The 19,828-nt window shown below is 44.8% G+C and overlaps 1 protein-coding gene across 8 annotated transcripts; it reads right to left on the bottom strand.

Moving 5' to 3' along the window:
• Positions 1–8,759: 8,759 nt before the first annotated feature.
• LOC130374584 (E3 ubiquitin-protein ligase rnf146-like) lies at positions 8,760–19,828 on the bottom strand. Of its 8 annotated transcripts, none has more exons than XM_056581433.1 (11): positions 18,642–19,828; positions 18,199–18,298; positions 17,732–17,924; positions 17,482–17,556; positions 17,113–17,185; positions 16,795–16,972; positions 16,530–16,683; positions 15,727–15,861; positions 14,141–14,394; positions 13,036–13,975; positions 8,760–12,326 (listed from the first exon to the last, which is right to left on the bottom strand). In XM_056581433.1, the coding sequence occupies exon 11, from the start codon at positions 12,271–12,273 to the stop codon at positions 11,263–11,265; it is 1,011 nt and encodes a 336-aa protein (XP_056437408.1). In that variant the 5' UTR covers positions 12,274–12,326; positions 13,036–13,975; positions 14,141–14,394; positions 15,727–15,861; positions 16,530–16,683; positions 16,795–16,972; positions 17,113–17,185; positions 17,482–17,556; positions 17,732–17,924; positions 18,199–18,298; positions 18,642–19,828; the 3' UTR covers positions 8,760–11,262. The 8 variants fall into 8 exon arrangements, with proteins under 8 accessions (XP_056437408.1, XP_056437409.1, XP_056437402.1 ...); XM_056581434.1 differs by having other exon boundaries at positions 17,485–17,556; XM_056581427.1 differs by lacking the exon at positions 17,113–17,185 and having other exon boundaries at positions 16,795–17,050.

The following is a 19,828-nucleotide window of genomic DNA, read 5'->3' as shown; positions in this document are numbered from 1 at the left end:
CGTCCTATCCCTCTCTTTTTCCGATCCCAACAGCGCTTTGTCTGATATAAGAGGGGCCGTATTTCAAGGGGGGGGCCTGACAGTTTAGTGCGTGTCATGCTTATGGCCGTTTGACACCACTTGCCCCTGCTCACCCCTGCATTTCAGAACTTGTGCGGCTCGCACGACACACTTCAACCTAAATCAACCTGCCTGCGTCATCCCCACCTCCCCCACCACTGCCCCACCCCTCCCAGACACACACACACACATTCTCACCTAAGAAATCTCTTTGCAAAGGATGCTTGGTGAACTGTATAGAGCGACTCGCACAGACTTAGGTGGAAACAGAATATCATGTGAAATGGGAACTCGTGCTCTTATTTTGAAGCCCTGTAAAAGAAAGCCAGAGTCTGAGGAAGAAATGTCGCTATTGTTTGCGGTGCTTTTCAGGTGCCAGGTTTCCCCCTCGTAAAAGTGCGGGAATGACCTTTCCAAGGTCACACGCACATGTGCGTACCCCTACAACCTCCCACAAACACAGGCCCAAGCATGTTTCCTATTCAACTTCAACTCGTATCGACCTGTCCTCATAACATGTATATCTTAACACAACATCCACACACAGACACACAAACACACACACACACATCAAACACGTGCACGCTAAAAAAGCCCCGGAGCGACGATTCGCACGCTTACACTCTGGTGTGTGAACGGTTGTGTGACGGAGAAGCTGTGAAAATGTCATGTAAAGAGAGAGTGTGTGTGGTAAGTGGGGGCAGGGGGGGGTGCAAAAGTCCCTTGGCCCCGCGGTGCCTCAGAGCTGTCACCCAAACCCCCAGCGCTATGTGGGCCCTCGGACGCAAATAGCAAGCGTGACGCTGTTTTGGTGCCAGAAATCTTAGCCTGCTATCCGCAGTGTCCATAAATAGGGGTTGAAAAAGCAGAGTGTGCGTGTGTGTGTGTGTGTGGGGGTTCTCAATCATTCTAGCTGCCTCTGGTGCATCCTCGAATTAATCATACTCAAATAAATCTTGCGCATCTATTTATTGTTTGCCACATGTAGTTTAATTTCTCTCTGCCCCTCTCTCTCTCTCTCTCTGTCTCTCTCTCTCTCCCTCTCCTCTCCTCTCTCTCTCTCTCTCTCTCTCTCTCTCTCTCTCTCTCTCTCTCTCAGTCTCTCTGTCTCTCTCTCTCTCTCTCTCTCTCTCGGTCTCTCTCTCGGTCTCTCGGTCTCTCGGTCTCTCTCTCGGTCTCTCTCTCTCTCTCTCTCTCTCTCTCTCTCTCTCTCTCTCTCTCTCTCTCTCTCTCTCTCTCTCTCTCTCTCTCTCTCTCTCTCTCTCTCCCTTTATCCATCAGATCCAAGATTAAATGGGCTTCATTGGCATTTTAAATGTAAAACCATTTTTAAAACATGAGATCAAAACTTCCTGAAAACAATAAAAATGTCTGCGGGTTAAAGTAAGACTATGATATAAGATTATGAGGTAATGGTCAGGATAGGGTTCAGCTAATCAAAGTATTTCCAAGGATGAAGTCATAGAATGACCTCTCTCTCTCTGTCTCTCTGTCTCTGTCTCTGTCTCTGTCTCTGTCTCTCTCTCTCTCTCTCTCTCTCTCTCTCTCTCTCTCTCTCTCTCTCTCTCTCTCTCTCTCTCTCTCTCTCTCTCTCTCTCTCTCTCTCTCTCTCTCTCTCTCTCTCTCTCTCTCTCTCTCTCTCTCTCTCTCTCTCTCTCTCTCTCTCTCTCTCTCTCTCTCTCTCTCTCTGGATGTCTGCAGGACACTTTTCTACACACTGGCTCCTCTGTTAGCTGCACACAGTAGAATTTTAACGAGGCATCCTGTTGTACATCTATCTGGGTCCTCGTCCAGAGCCATTGTTTGCCAAGACATTAACAGTGAGAAGAAATGTATGTATATATATATACGTATACAGGGAAAGAGAGACAGAGACAGAGACAGAGAGAGAGAGAGGGAGAGTGGTAAATATAATCACGTACATAATTATGTGTATATATGGATATAATATATCCATATATGTGAAAATGAGTGTACATATAAATACATACATATACAGTATGTATATATATATATATATATATATATATATATATATATATATATATATATACCTTTATATGTGTATATATATTTAATTCATACATTTTTTCTCCATCCCTCTTTCTCTCTCTCACTCTGTATCTTTATTACAATTAGGGCATTTAGCAGACGCTTTTATCCAAAGCGACTTACAGTTAATATACATATTGACACACCGACGGCAGAGTCAACCATGCAAGACGACAGCCAGCTCGTCAGGAGCAGTTAGGGTTAAGTGTCTTGCACAGGGGCACATCACCACGAACTAGCAACCTTTACCGTTACAAGACAACTGCTCTACCTCCTGAGCTAAGCCGACCCAGTCTTTATCTGTTTTCCTTGTTTGCCTCCCCTTGAGTTTCCAAGAAACACACTCAGTGCTTGGCACCACATGTCCCAGACAGGCTGTTCATAAAGGAAAAGGACACAGAGTGAGAGAGAGAGAGAGAGAGAGAGAGAGAGAGAGAGAGAGAGAGAGAGAGAGAGAGAGAGAGAGAGAGAGAGAGAGAGAGAGAGAGAGAGAGAGAGAGAGAGAGAGAGAGAGAGAGAGAGACAGAGAGAGAGAGAGAGAGACAGAGAGAGCAGAGAGCCATTGGCAAAGAAAGACTGAGACAAGAGAGAGAAGTGCTAAATAGAAACAGTGAAGAAAGAAGCAGGCAAGCCAAGACAGCCAGGCGGTAACCATGGTGACTCCCGGTGACATCACCGAGTCTTCGCCCAAATCCACCACACCAGGGACCAGGAAAGTGAGTTAATGTGCACTTCCTCTGTCAAGGCAGTGCCCCCTGCATAGAAACACACACACACACACACACACACACACACACACACACACACACACACACACACACACACACACACACACACACACACACACACACACACACACACACACACACACACAAACATATACACACAAAGGCCTTCAATCTGGTAAAATATAAAGACAGCCATAATTCTACCAAAGTATGTGGATAATCCAATGGACCACACAACAGACAGTGAATCATGCATAACCTGAAGCTAGATAGAGAAGAGGTGCATGTAAACATAATAACACATAAAGGATTGTGTCCCTAAGGATGGGATAACATGAATGAGAGGATCTTTGGGATGCCATCTCAGAAGCCTTCAATCGAAAAAGGTCTGTGTATAAGCTTGTATCATATGACGAATTGCATATGTATGCTTATAATGAGGTAAAATACATTTTCTTGTGGGCCCCAAAAACCAAGGATTGAACCTTGAAATATCTGTTGTAGCAGCCTTTACGGTTTAACCGGCTTAAATTGATCCATAAGGAACTGGTATATATCACATTACTCAATGGCAGGGTGAAAATAGCAAATTGGGACATTTATATTTACAGCCTTTTCTCTGCAATGTCGAGGCTGTCAGTGCAGATGACCGACCTGTCATTGGCTTGCCGGTTGAATGTCCTTTTTGTGTGTCCAACCGCCCTGATCACAGCTTTGATCGTTGTGTTTGCGACACGTTGACCTTTCTTCCTGAATTATGGTTTGAATGTGGCCTTGTCTGTCTACCGATGAGAAATGTGTAGCCCTCCCCAAACGGTATGCATCTGCCTAGCCATGTACCGCGACGGTAGATTGCTGTGATGCGGTGGTCGCTTTGATATTTCTTTACTCAAAGTCGAATGTGGATTAAAAGTCTGAAGAGTAGGATTCAATCTCCTTGGCTAATAAAGACAATGCAATACTTCCTAACCCCCTTCTAATCACTAATGACTGTCTCAACAGTTTCAGCACACTTTTTTCATCTGCATGGGCTTAAAAGTAAGTGTCCTCAAAGTAAAACTGATTGAGGACGTCGGTGTTAATAAATGCAGCAGGTGAACTTTGGCTTTCCTTCGATGGAAGTTCACCAGGACACTACACACGTTCGATGACGCCGCGGCGGTTTGATCTCGTGTCGTTACGGAGGGACCGGCCTGTCCGTCAAGCGCATGGGTTGCCAGGCAGATTCCCCAGACCCCCTGGGGGGGGCCAGGCTGTGGACCACGCGCTAGACAACGCGAGCGCCGACGGCGCGTTTATGGCGTCGGCGTTTAACTGAATAAGCCCCGAGTGGCGGAGGTGACAACCGCGGTTCCGGCCGGTGGTCCGAAAGGCAGGTGGGAATGTCACGCTCCCATGTTCCCCGGCTGTTCCTCTCTTATCGCAGCACACCTGTCCTGTGCTCACACCCCCCCCCCCCCCCCCCCCCCCCCCCCCCCCCCCCCCCCCCCTCACCCAAGTCTCCTCCTGTCCCCTAGGCCTGTTCAACCTCTCAATCATTGAGGTACGGCTTAGGATGAAAGTCCTTTGTATATATACGTGTGTGTGTGTGTGTGTGTGTGTGTGTGTGTGTGTGTGCGTCAGGCCTTTCTGTACCAGCCTCAAAATAGATTTTACTGTCACTTACATGTGTGTATGTCTGTGTGTGGCATGAGTCAGTTTGTATGGGAGGGAATGTGCCTGTGTGCGTGTGTGTGCACGCATGCATGTGTGTGCACGCATGCATGTGTGTGTGTGTGTGTGTGTGTGTGTGTGTGTGTGTGTGTGTGTGTGTGTGTGTGTGTGTGTGTGTGTGTGTGTGTGTGTGTGTGTGTGACTTGATTCCGACCCGTTTGAATGGACTACCAGGGCCAACCCGATTCTGCAGTATAGGTTAAGCCGATGGGGAATTCAAAATCTTCAACCTGAACTGTCGACCAGAGGGGTCAGTGTGCAGTTTAAAGTTGAAGCCTGTTAAAGTTGAAGCTTCCCTCTACAGCTCCATGTTTAATTCAGATGTCTTTCAAGCTCTAAAGAGTTTGCATTTCTGTTTATTTAAAAAGGAAGACTCCCCTTCTGGCATCCAACGCTGGTGACCAACTCTGAATCTGTTAAGAAGTTACAATAGGCAGCCGCCATTAGAATGAAGCCAATTTTTTGTTAGTAAAGTTTGCTCGATGTAGACTTACGATACATTGTACATTTATTGGTATCAGCATCTTCCTTGCTAACCTGACTTTTCAATAGGATCTGTAATGCCACACATTGATTGATAACCTCCATGTCGAATGTGAGGATTTTGTCATTTGTAAAATAAGATGTATTATAAGATGTCTTCCACTACATCTGCACTGTACGAGGTAACCTGTGTCTCTACCTCATCCGGGGCAAAGCACACTTTGAAAAGCGACTATACACCATTTATTGAAATTGTCATCACTTTGGATCCTCCATACACTCAGTCTGGACCACCCCAGAGCAGCCAGACTTCTATCTTGGGCCACCTGTCCGGCCTGTCAGTGGGACCGTAGCCACCCCCCCCTCCTTGAGAAGGCCATCTCCAATGGCACGATGATGATGATGATGATGATGATGATGATGATGATGATGATGATGATGATGATGATGATGATGATGATGATGATGATGATGATGATTATGATTATAGACTCTGATGGGAGCAAGTTTAAGAGGTGGACCCTTCATGCACAATGGAGAGAAGCTCAAAGGGTGCAGAAGAATGTCAGCCATCTCCATGTAGGAGAATGGGGGCCCAGAACCTTCCCTTTGAAAGGGGACCCGCGTGGCTGGGCCTTCAAAACAAGAGCGCGGTGTTCTTGTGTGGTCGGTCGGTTTTTCCCAGCAGATGTGACTTTATGGAACCACTTAGGGACTAGAAGTGAATATACAATTTTTACATAATTTAGCTTCATGCACAATGAGCGCGACAAATACATTAGATAACGGTATACTGCTTACTTGCCCTCATTCTAAATCAAAGTTACAGTACATGCAACTGAACCAGGGCGCGGCTACTTGAACCGCAACGGTCGCACAAAACATCCCCCACATTGTTGACAGAGAACTATATCCAGATCCCAGCGCAGCTCTCATGTGCCAGAGGAGGTTTAGGCGGAGGGTTCTCTGCTGCAGCCAGGCTAGCAGCAAAGGGGGTCATTGAGAGACAGATGTGTCATCCCCAAGCATCTCCGCTCTGCGAGGGGGGGGGGGGGTGACAGACTGGAATGACACCAGCGGACATGTAACAAGACCAGAAGCTGACGGGGATGACAAGTATGTGACAGCCCAGCCGCCCGATGTTTCCATGTTGTGGAGTGAACCGGCCTCTAGTGCAGTTATGAAGGGCGATGTCTGGGGCTGAGAGCGAATCCGTGATACTGGATGATTCATGCTTTTCCATTTGTGATTCAGGTCATTGTCATCCTGATGAATGTGGATACAATGTGGATTTATTGTGTTTTGAGTTACTAATATATTTTGGAATTTCATAATGATGGATTTTCACAATTATGATCTTTCAAGTTCAAGTTCATAATATTGAATCGAAGATGCATTAGTCTGCATATTGTCAACCTTATCTTTAAAAGCGGACATTATGCAATGCACAAGATTGTATTTCCATGTGTAGGCACAGAATTAGCATATAGGCTTCACTTTGGTTTGACAAGTTCAGAGATGACCTAGTCCTTATCGCAGCAACCAGAGTTTGATTCCTGCCCTTGCTCTTTTGCTGCATGTCTTCCCCACTATCACCCATATCTTCCTCTCTTACCCACTCTTCAATAAAAAGGATAAAACCTTCAACAAAAGAAGTTCAGAGATGGCCCATGTCCAATAGAAGGAAGTTGAGACCAATTGCATTGGTGGATCTTAACCAACATTGACTCTAGCATGAAACTGAGCTGCTTTTATTTTTGTTTGGAAAGGTGTGACTGACGTGACCTCCACTCTTTTTTGAAGCATTTTGAAGCAACTATAATACAGTTGACTACATTATATCAATTTGGTCAACTCAGTCGTTACTTTTTACTTGAAAAACAACTGTTCAATTTAACGTATAGTGGTTAATAAGCAAAAGTGGTGTTTCTGAAAATGCACGGGAAAAATATATATTTTTAGCCAATTGCTGTGAATTAAGTTTGCTTGCATCACTATAAATTCATAATATTATAAAACACGGAAACACAAATAACGCTGTGGCCTGTTTTCTAATTTCACCATAAAACGTTATGTAAAACAATTTTCCCTATTTATCAACAACTATAAACAGTCTTCTGATCGTTAGGCATGCAGGACACCCTTAATCCAGCAATTGTCAGGTGGAGCCAACAATGAACCGGTGCGGCGCTGAGTGGTCCTCCGAGCACCGCTAAAGTGCCAACGGTTCAGTACTCGGTAGTGGCGGACTTAGCGAGGGCCGTCACATGATAGGCATTAATGGTGTTAGGCTGATGATTGTTACAGTAGCATTAGGTCATCGCTGGCTCCCACTCGCACTGCGAGTGAGCCACACTGTCTGTGAATGTACTTCGTGAATCGTAATGCTGTAAACGCACGCCAAGATGTGTAAATGGACAGACGCCATGAGCACAGATCTGAAATATAACTCTTAACTGCTATTTGACAACTGTTTTTTATTATAGGCGGTAATGGTCTTTTAATAAGGTGTGGGATCTAATTGCAATACATGCGGCCAGACCATAACTATGAATATCTTTATATATACATTGCCCATTTTGTAGGCCTACATGACTGAGTTAAATCTTTGTGCCTTCTAGAAGTATGCATACTTCCATGAAATAGAATATTATAATAGAATATGTAATACTATATTTATTGTACATAAATACAGAGTAAGACCGACAGACAGACAGACAGACAGACAGACAGACAGACACACACAACACACACACGTACACACACGCATGGTTGGTCTCGTGGTTGGGGCTACACACACACACACACACACACACACACACACACACACACACACACACACACACACACACACACACACACACACACACACACACACACACACACACACACACACACACACACGCCAGCACACACACACACACAATGGCGACAGACAAAAGCACGTTCAAAAGTAATTAACACAAAAACACCCCTGGCAACCAGGGCTGATGAGATGCATGGCTCAGGCTATTTCAGGAGGAAGGAACGGAGTGTGTGTTTGTGTTTATTTTCTGGGTGTGAAAAGGAACACTGCATGGAATCTGACTGGGATATAACCGGCTCGGAAGATCAACTACAGTATGTGTCTGCACGACAACATTGTGTACATTATGGGTTCTCTCCGGGCTGCACGGGTGCCTGTTGTTCTGACCTATCGTCTACCATACCCAACTGAGATGAAGGGCGAGAGATCAACGCAACACTGCGTTTCTTCCATCTTCCTAGTTTTTTTTCCCCATACACTGTTGTTGGTTTTACACTACTTTACTAGTTAGCCCAGGCTGCCATCCGAAACAACACAGTGAATGAATTTTGATATTTTGCTGGGGGGGGGGGGGGGGGGGGGCGCGGGTCAAACCCCCTCACGACCAACCACGAGGCCCAACCATGTGGACACGACACACACACACACACCTTTAGCCCCTTGTCCTTCACATTTTTCGACACCTCCACTCTAATGGTATCCGCCACATGTGACTCCTTGTTATCATGTGATGTTCCTGTATGTTTTTCTAAGGCAGTCTCCCCGAGCCAGCTCCCCTTCCGTAATGCTCTGACCTTCTCCTGCGGCCTCCCACTCTTACTGTCCCACCTCCCTCTCTCGCACACACACTGTCATTCAAAGGGGCTCCAAAAATATGCCCGGCAGCAAAGCCTTCGTGGAAGACTCCAGGCAGGGGTCAAGCAGGGACGTCATGGCGAGTCACTTGTAAGACGACCCATGCTGCAGGTGAAAGGAACGGTATGTCTTAGTGTGGGCACTTGACAACTACTCATTAAAAAGTACATAAAGTACAACAAGGGAGAATGGTAACCTTGTGTTCTGATTACTGGAGCTATTCTACCTTTGGCACCGAGTTTAGTTGTTTCTCAGATAGACACGTGGACATTTCATGGTCATGTTCGAAGAAAGCGAGGAGGGATTTAATTGAGCCATCAGTGATTATTGCATTTTTTTTTGCAAAAATGTATGTTTGTGCACTTAAACATAAACAATCTAAAATGTTTTACGTATATAATAGCTTGATCAAGATACATACAATTATTGATGCTACGGCAGCCAAGTTATTAGGCGTATAGTACTTTACCATTTGTAACCAGTTAACAGCTTGCCAAGTGGACGTGGAATTGTCTTTATTTTCTCTGAAAGAATAGTACTAAATCTAACAAAACATTCAAAACAACGCCATAATCAGCTATTACGGCCAATCATAACAGGCTTATGGTCGATCTATGATCATTATTGATACAACCAGGTATTCGGATTTCTTCCACTGAGTATGGATGGAGAAGTATTTGGGAGAGCAAAAAAAAAAATAGGGCTAAATAGGGTTTAGATCAAACAACAAATAAACACAGATAAACAGCAAACTGACTAATTCAAGAAAGTGAATGAAGGGCACTATTCTACTGCTCCCCTCACACTAGTCTCCAGTAGACAGGGGATGAATAGTGCAGTGTTGGTATAATCTTGTTGGGCTGCCATGCAGACTGCTACTACTACAGCCTTCATATAAACATGAGGCACATCTCTAGGTTTTTACCCTGGCTTATGCCACACGAAATTGCCTCATGTAAGCCTGTGTATTGGTAAAGTACATAATTTATATGTATTGTTGTCTAACATAATACAATACTGTTATCCTGATTAAACTGTTCTATGAACAGAAAAATAATCAGTAAGAATAGTATTAAACAGACACAGGTATTTAATATTCATATTCTGGGTTGATTAATCCAGTTTTGCTTAATCCACATTTTATTTGATAGGTATAAAGGACAGATTATTGGGGAAAACCATGTATCTATCTTAGAACCCTATCTCTATCTTAAATTATCGTGGATGTTTTTCTAACATTATTCACCATACAATTGCATCAGTTGTTCAATAAGTGATACCTCTATCAAACTAATTTAAAACAAAAACATTGGCTGTTTACATTTTCCCAATCCTTTAAGGTCAAATAACTTTTCTCTGTGCAGACGGAAGAAAATGTTGATACAATAGCGCCATCCTTTGGACAGACCCCATATAGGCCTATTTAATGAATCAATGTCATGGCACGTTGAAAAATGCATTAGGGGTTGAGTAGTATTACTTTTTGGAGATAATACCTATTATTTAAAAAAAACAAGTAAAGATCACAGATCACACAAATGCACCCTAAAGTAATTGCACACCCAATATTGGATGAAGTAGGAATTAAGCTTAATCAATAGCTTTTGGAAATCAACAGAAAGATTGGTGTATCCAATCTATTGCTTAGGCGACTCCAACCTGATGGTCAGAAAATGGGTGTCTCCAAGAGATGCTACTGATCCTATACCGCAAGTACGTGTGGTACATGTAAATCCCCCTGTTTTGATAGTATTTTGATAAAGTACGTCTGTTGTGGGTGAGGAAGAGAAGTCCAAATGGAACATTCTAAATGTGTCCGGATACTTTCCAGTGGCGGCGCCAGTTACGTTTCATCACCCATCCCCGCTCACAACACAACCACAATATTAATATAACAACCGTTGCTCAGCGATTTAAATAGAGCCAATATAATCTGATTCGCGCGCGCGCACACACACACACACACACGGGTGGGTACACACACACACACACACACACACACACACACACACACACACACACACACACACACACACACACACACACACACACACACACACACACACACACACACACACACACACACACACACACACACACACACAGGTTAATTGGGTTATGGTTCCCTGTCAATATTACTAAAGAATGACCTACGGCAGTTAAAATCCTAACCGATTGCATATAAAGTGCTACAATTCACAATTTAAGTGGTTAAACAAAATCATCATAAAAGAGGGAACTATCTCCCAATGTTATCGAACTACATTAAGCCTCTTCCCTAAAGCCCTGGAGAAAAAGTAGGTGCAAATTATTTTCCTTATCTTCACGGCAGACACAATCTTCTGTAAATTCAGTGAGAAATAGATAACAGGTTTTTGTTCTTGAGGATCAGCAGTAGAAAGTACAGCAGGCATACGGCTGCAGGTTACAAAGCAAAGAGTTGGCTCACTTCTCAAAGAACATGAAAGTCGCCTTTGATCGACAGCGTTCACTGAACTGAATCAACTGAACCCCACGAGCAGTGACTGGTTCCATAAATGACGCCAACGATTCTCCTCATCCCGGTCACACCTGGGACCCAGTGCATTGTCCGTCGGGGGTGTGGCCGCGCCCCCCCCGGGTCAAGCCGCTGGGCCCGCCTCCTGGCGGCGTTCTGTCTGGCCGAGTCTCCCTGAGTTGCCGTGCCAACGGAACGCCCCTCTGCCGCAGCGGCGCCGCGGCGGCCGGCCCTGGCTCGTCCCCCTCCCCCTCACTGCTGCCAGACCCGCACTCATACGACAGGCCTCCGTCCACAGATGCCCCGCCTCCTTCCCCCGCGGGCCCCTGGCTGAGCCCCAGCTGGGAGAGGGCCTCTTCCAGGGACGGTGACGACGCGGGCGAGGGAGGCCGGGACACGTGGCCGCCGAGGATCGTGGGAGGTCTGAGCGGGAGGACGGAGGGCAGCGCCCCGACGCCGGAGGAAGACTGCGCCCGGCCCGGGGCACTGTCTGCGTCGGCGCCGTCCGCCGAGCTGATGCGCTCCGGTGCCGCCGCGGAGGGTACCACCGCCGCCGCCACCGCTAAAGGCGGGCCGACGATGGGGTCGGCGGCCGCGTCGACCTCGGGCTCCAGCCTCAGCCCTGCCACCCCTTTCTTCGGTACCCCCGCGGCGTCCCGCTTCATGCGGCGGCGCCGGGCGGGCTGGTTCCGCCGGTACTGGACCATGTTCTCCAGGTCGGCCACGTACAGGGTGCCCGCGATCAGCATCTCCGCGCTGGTCAGGCCCTTGGCGGAGGCGTCCTCAAGCTCGCGGCTGGTGCGCTCATCGTACTGCCACCACCCCCCGCTCCCCCCGTAGTACCAGGCGTGGTCCCCTCCGTCGGCCCCCCCCCCCGCCGCCGCCCGCAACGCCTCCGGCGAGAGCAGCTTGGGCCTCTCCAGGAAGTCCTCAGGCACCTCCTGTCGACAGAGGGCACAGCGCTTGCTCTGCCACGAGGCGCCCTTCATGCACAGGAAGCAGAAGACGTGGCGGCACGGGAGGCACACGGGGTGCACGCAGCTCTGCAGGCAGATGGCACACTCTGGGATGGACGCCATCTTAGAGGGGGCCGGGGCGTTAGGCGGGAAGTCCACGTCGGCAGTCTGCCATTCTGAAAGAGGGCACGTCAGAGAGCGAGGTTTGTTCTGATTCAAAGGTCATTGGATGTATAATGTTTCTGTTAATGTAAATTAACAACTTTGTATCACAACATTAGTAGTGTTATACAGCTCTGTTAATACATAGCATGCTACTCAAAGCGCAGGTAACAGAATATGCAGTGGCTGGAAATATCTTTGACACTGTTTATGTTTACATGTTTACAGGTTTACGGTTACTTGGGAGTGGGCAAATAATATGACGGAGGGGGGGGGGGGTTAATGTTATTGCCAGATGAAGTTCTATTAATATACTTGTTCGAACAAACCATTGCGAGGATATACATAGTACCAAGCCGTTTCCAAAACAAGGTAGTTTGACTAATGTGTTTTATATAACAGGCAACGGTATCCAAACGAGGCGGCTGAGGGTTTGTCTGAGGACTGCAAGAGTGGGGCGTAACGTGAAGAGAGGGCGTGACTTGTAGTCCGCCCACCCAACTAGCTCCAAGCTAGCGATAGTGTGTAAACATACACGTACCATTATAAACGAGATACGAAATAGAAATTGTACTAGAGTGGACGTCAGGTTGGGTATAGGCCCAAACCCTTCTATATGTGACCGAGGCAGCCATCGTTAATGGTCGTTGGAGTCTGGTGTATACTACGTAGCAAACTGGCTAAGCTAGTTAACTTTTTTTCTTAAAACAACGAACAACTCACCTGGCCTCCTGTCAAGTTTATAGATTGTTCCGTAAGAAAACGCACATGTTTTGTTATGCAGCCAGGTTAAAGTCTATTGTACTGACTTGAAATAGTACAAATATAAAAAATGAACTGACGAAGTGCGTATGTCGCTTGCTTCCGTCTGGAACACACACCCCTAAAGTCCATACCGTGGTTCTCAGATAAATATAGAACAGATGTCTCGTCCGCGATGCTGGCCAATGGAGTCCAACGTCCGCACTGGCGGCCATCTTGCCACAGTCAGCTGCTCAACCATAACATTGTGCTGGTAGTGGTACATGTACCATCTAAATAACCATAACTTGTTCAATTTTCAACCGATTTTCAAACGGTTTTCTTTATTATCAACGTCAGAGATGTATTGTGCCAATACTTATGCATAATTGTTAGGTTCTAAAAAAAATTGAATAATGTTCTAAAATAGGTACAAGATTTCCCTTTACAAATAAACATCAAGAAAGGCTGCATGTTGAAATCCCCACCCTGTACAGAGATGTATTTACGTAATTATAACCATGGGTTTTCATATGAAATTAACATTAAATAGAACAGATAGGTGCAATAAATGCACACATGTTCAAGTTAAATCAATATATGGGCTACTAAAACGCTGAAACCCAGGCCAGCGTCAATCCTCTGATCCGATCCTCTTTCGTACAATGTCCAAGACAAGACCTCTAGCAGTTTGATGGGCTGCGATCGCCTGAAACTAGCTGATGGCTGGCGAATGACCCACTCTGCTGGCCTGGTGACGACCCTCACTGTGCCCTCTGATGGGGATCACCAGGCATCCATTGTTTCTTAGACACAGCAGGTGGTAGCTCTGGTCCTTGATGCCAGATGCAGCGCCTGTCACCAGGCTGGCACGGCAGACAGCACAGGACAGCTTCTTCAGAGCCCGTGTCATTTACAAATCCTGAAATGTGGGTAAGTTTAATATTATAAATTATAATAATTAATAAGCATGGGGGAAATTAAGGGGACATTTCTTTTTTTGGACTATCGTCAGATTGTTCTCCCACAGAGTTGACAGTTTAGCACCATCGGTTAAAGGCTAAATCGACTTTCAGTCAGCCTTTACCTGAAATGTACACGAGAGCGTTGTCCTCAAGACCATCGAAGCGGACGGGAAGGTAGCTGTGGTCGTGTACTAGGGCAGGAATGTCAGCAAACGGGAATGGAAGACCTTCTTCTCCTGCTGCAGAGGATATATCTACAGGCTTGTAGAGCTGTCCATGACCGCTGCTGGGGACTAACGACTCCACAGCGGGCCAACAGCTTTCTGAAGCCAGACCCATTTGAACTGGCCAGCATTAGATTAGTTATTCCAGCCACCTTAAAAAAAAACAAGATATACGAGTATATTACAGATATTCAATATATGGCACGGATTAAAATGAACGACTTCCTGTCGTCCCGGGGACGTAATTAATTGTGATCGGGAGGATCAATATTCTCTCTCGGGTCGACCTCGGGACGAAGAGAATTTTGTTGGCACTGACAAATTTTTCTGTTTAAGTTTAACACTTTCAGCAAACCCTAAGGGGTTTGCTGTCGGTGGAAAAGACTTCGGCCTATGTTACAAGGTATATGGAAAAATGACTGAGCTTCGTTCAATCGGCTGGCGTGCTCCTGTTTGTGTTGTTCAGTGAGACGCCGAGACTGCTTGCAACAATGGTGACGGCCTTTTTAAACTGCCACGCCGGTTCGGTCGCAGCTTGGCACGCCCGGCGATTTCACCATCTTATCGCAAGTTTCCTGTGTAAAACCAAGGGGGTAAAATCCCCCGTACGTCACGGCGCGGGCTTTCTTGGTTCACTGGAGAAGTCAGCGCTGCGCACGGAGTCTAGACTAGAAATGCGCGGATGGGTTGTAATGTCATCCATACCCGCTGCCTAATATCAATATCCACCCGAAGCAATTTTTTTTTCAACAATTGATACCCGCACCCGCCCGATCATTGGTTGACCAGACGTCCCGATTTTGAGCGGCGTGTTCCGCGTCCCGACAAAATGCACGCTAAAATGTCCAACCACTATGAAATGTCCCCCGTTGTCAGCGATTACATAGCCAACGTGGCCTTATAATAGCCCGATCATTAACTAAAAGCCACGTAGAAAGAATAAAGCATCCAGCATATTTCAACAATGTGTGTGAGGGCATACGCAGCAGGGATGTTTGCACAGTGGAATGCTTATGGTAAACCAGCGGACGAGCGCTGGGCGGAGATGTTCGCGCATTTCAGACGCTGGGAGATTATAGAAAAATATAAATCAAAGTTATCAGTTTGCCGTTTGTCTAGTCAATATGTTAATCTACTTAACATTTATTTATTTCAACCACGACCCGCCCGTAATTCCACCAAGTAGGCTATTCCTTTTTAACGCAATCCACCCAACCCGTGGATTATCCTAACCTTTTTACTATATTATCAGTAAATAAGAACTCAAAATGTAAAAAAGATTATTGGGAAAATTCGGGACGATTCGGATGGTTCAAAATGTTACGGGGCGTTTCCGGGACAGGGTTGAAAAAGTTAGTTTTAACCCCTGATATATGCTTTAAAATGTTTTACCAAAAATTGAAAACTGAAAACAATCCAAGCATTTGCTGAAACTTTGGTGTCACTTAGTGTTACGGCTGGTAAAAATTAATTATGAAACCTACCGGATGCTCTGATGGAGTTAAAGAGAAGTTCCAAGTGGTCCTGGCTGAATCTGTAGGTCAGGACATATCACTGTCCTTCAAGCAGCACAGGAACCATCGTCATCAACGTGTCAATGTTTATGACGATGCATGTACCTGCAACATATTGCGTGTCAGCTTCAGCATGTGGCAAGCGTCCATCATAACAAAAACATTGTCATGGGTTACTGGATGTTGGAAATGGGTCTTCAAGGGCTCACAGGGGTCTGCTTTTAGATCGCACCCAAGTTGGGGGCACATACTGATATTTGATGCATGACCATCCATCGTCATGCACACCAACCTCATCTGATGATGATGCAGCTCTTCTAATGCATGCTACTAACACTTTTTGTGATTCTGGTGTGATGGACTTGGTCAAATAATATGCAATTGGAGCTTTCCAATAACCTTGAAGCCCAACCCACTTAAACACAAGAACCTCGGAAGCTATGTCAGTCTCGTTCAGTCAATCCCCCATGTCCACATATCAAAACATTGTTTGTGTCTGATGATCATGTTAGATGTGTTTTTTGATGGACATGGCATCCAGCATCAGAGTGACACATCCGTATTTGACCTCATCTTCCTGACGCCGTCTTTCCAACATAATTTTATTGTGACCAGGTCTGGCATCAAGAGAGCTCAGCCACCTTGTATAATTAAAAAGAAGATATTTAACCATGTAGCCACTAACCCAAGCATCCCTATGGTGGACACACTAAATAATATTGTCTGTAGTGCTTAATGTAATTCAGTGTAAAATTAGACATCATGAAGAATACCTTTGCAATGAACTGGGATGTGGCAGGTGAATATGCAGAGTATCTCTCAGGTAGTGATATGCCTTTGGACCATGCAGATGGAGCGTAAGGGCAAAATCTCTCTGGGCCTCGGTGTACTCTACGCCCTGCCTCGACAGGAGATGAACCGGAAGATCTGAAATTCAATTAGAAAAAGTGATTCAGTAGGTCTCCTTTTAATGGTAACTAGGAAGTCAACAAAGAACATAAAATACACAAAATATTCGATGTGATATTTTTATTTTACCTGAGTAGCAGTCAAGCTTGTCTTTCAGCTCATCGTTGATGAGATTTTTCTCCTTCAGTTCCTCCAGAACAGCCTGCATGTTGTTCTTGGCCCGGTTTTCTCTCCTCAAGGCATTGCTCTTCTCCAGCTGCAGTTTCCTCACTCTCGCTGAGGCTTCTTCAAGTTTGGCCTTTATAGCCTTAGGGCAAGCAGGCAATGCATACAAGTGGTCAGTGGCCTGGCGCTTGTGGCTCAATCTGCTCTCTCCAGTGGCTCCCTATAGTTTTGGCAAAATATACAAATATATAAATAATAGTAAAACGGAAATTAATAACTTACTTTTTCAACAATTCAATCTTCACTTTTGAATTCTGTGAGCCTGAATACATTTTTAGGTTCTCCAATTCTCCAACTGAAAACACAACAGCATACTTTTATGCTTCTCCACTTATAAGGCGTTTTGTGGCTCTGGACAAAAATATAAAAGGTTGCCTACCCCTGGGTGTAGTTTTAATGTTCACACGTGTTTATTCATTCCAGTGTATGAGTGACAGAGAAAGCCAGTGGTTTTCAAACTTTGAGTACCACCTCAAATAATATTGGGCTCTTAGACTACTAAAACCTGGGTACCATCAAGATAAAGTATTTCATGTAACAAGCCATATGATGCTCTAATTAGTTTGTGACATTCCACATGCAAATACTCACCACATCAGGGATCAAGTCCATTGCCAGGTTGTCTTCCGCTCTTTTAGAAGTGGTTGTGCTTCTTGTTGCTACCGACTAAAATAAACATAAGTAAAGAAGTTTTGAGTATCTAAAATGTGCTGTAATAATTTAAACCACATATTATATAACTTGCAGAAACAAAAACTAAAGTGTGACATTTAATCACATATTTATATTGATCCATCAATCGTATACACCTTAAATTACTGTTGGTCAATGATACACATACCCTTTGAAGACGAGCTGTAAAGTTGAAAAGGGTTGGCACAACACCATCTTTAAGCCGGACCGTCTGCCCCAGCCTGTCAAAGTCCTCACTCCTGAAGTGGTCACTGCAGAGCAGAGTCCTGTCAGAGGCAGCAAAACCGTCCCTTCTTAGGGCAAGTTCCCACTTAATCCTCCTCTCTTTGGATTTGGGAAACCTTTAAAGTGAGAAATGTACCCAGCTATATTAATTATTGTCAACATTTTCAAGATTAACCACACTGAAAACAATAAAAAAGCTGACCAGATTTTCATTCAGTGATTTTGTTAACTAACATATTCTAAAAAGCCTTGTGTCAACAACACTCTAGCAATACTATTATGTAATACTAGCCCCGCTGTTCCTGTGAAACAGGACCTCTATTGTATATACTTCCACTAAGTAACTAACGATTATCCTAAAAATAAAGTCATAATATTGAAATATCCTACAGGTGAAAGGTGATCCCAAGCGTTCTCGTTTCGAGAGTTCGTCGATTAGTGCATCCGTAAGCCGCACAAAAGTCTGGCATCTTCACTTGTCAGCAATTTCCTGTAGAATTCATAATGCAAGATGTTTTTAACAAACGAACCCGATTGGAAAGCATGTGCAACTTCAGTTTAATCATGTTCAACTTAAATTATATTGAAAACAATGAGCAATTCTGCCTCTCCCATCGATGTAAAATGACTGGGTAGCTAGTAGCCTAGCCTTGATACACAACTAAGCTGCACTATTAAGTTGTTTTTCGAAGAGAAAGCTGTAATTTCAACATGTTCAAGCATCCAGAATTATAACCACGTTAATAACGTTTGTAAGAAACTAAACAGTTTGTAAATCCGTCAAGATTTCAGCGAGATAAGGGTATTAGCGTTTATGCAGATCACAGACTTACCTCAGGTACAGATTCAACCAGAAAGCTTGACTGTGGTTCGATGGCCGCCTGTGATGACAGACGCCGCCGTAAGGTGCTGCTTGCTTCACGCCGCCACGGTGTGAAAGCAGCATACATCGAGTGCTCTATATATCTATGGTTTAGCGTACCTGGATGTGCCTGGGAAGAATTAAAATAAACACATACTGCAGTCTGATACATATAACCGTCCACAAAAAGGTATGCGAAGGCACCATGTGAGGTGACCACACTGATTTCATTGAGTAGAAAAATCTCATCCTCCAAATCTGGCCCTCTCCATCCAATAAATAAATGCCTAGACGCAGCAGTCGTTTCATAGCTATAGTCTGCTTATATTATTTGCTATAATTTTGGATAGAGGAGCATTTGTGATGATAGGAGGAGTAGGCTATTAAGTAGCCTATGTTCCAGTTGTAACTTTTATTTTTTTTAATATATTCACCAGATGCTTTGTACCAATCAGACCAATGCATTTGATGTTGTTCATTTGAAGAATAACATACTGAGAATGTTGGAAATACTCCACACATCACATGCCCTACTCATCCGACAAGTGGGTGATAGACCTGCCTAGTAGTGTCCCGAGGTACTGCTCACTATTGATTTACCAACCCAAAACCATACCATAACATAGCTTTAGTATTTTGACACAGGATACCTAGGGGTATGGAGATGAATGCGGGGCATCTAAAGAAGTCATGGAGATGTGGTCCAGGAAGCTAAGAATCATGGGAACTTTGGCTGGAAAATACCTTCTATTGGGCCTAGGAAGCAATGCATCTACAAGGAAGGACTTTGAAAGAAAATGGGCAACGTGAATTTAAATAAGAAAAGCAATACTTAATTAAAGATAATATTGCAATAGTTTATTTATAGTGGTTAAAATGGGACAGAAGGGTCTTGCCTCAATCTTTTGGATGAGGAGGCACATTCCCTATAAGATTGACTTTTGGACAGCTTTGAGGGATCAGCTCTGAAATTCAAGTATCACTTTTATCTCCCAAACAAATCCCATTAGATACAGCTAGAATACTTTGAGACGGAGTGAAACATACTTAATCTGTTTTATTTGCATGATGTTTAACCTGAAGGCCCTATGTGCCACGAGGCATTTGGAGGACAGGTAACAGGATGTTTAACTTGATAGGGCATGTACAAATACTTGG

Source organism: Gadus chalcogrammus, chromosome 21 (genome assembly GCF_026213295.1).
Source record: "Gadus chalcogrammus isolate NIFS_2021 chromosome 21, NIFS_Gcha_1.0, whole genome shotgun sequence".
Taxonomy (NCBI): Eukaryota; Metazoa; Chordata; class Actinopteri; order Gadiformes; family Gadidae; genus Gadus; species Gadus chalcogrammus.
Note: the sequence above shows the minus strand (reverse complement) of the source record. Positions and strands in the feature narration are given on the sequence as shown.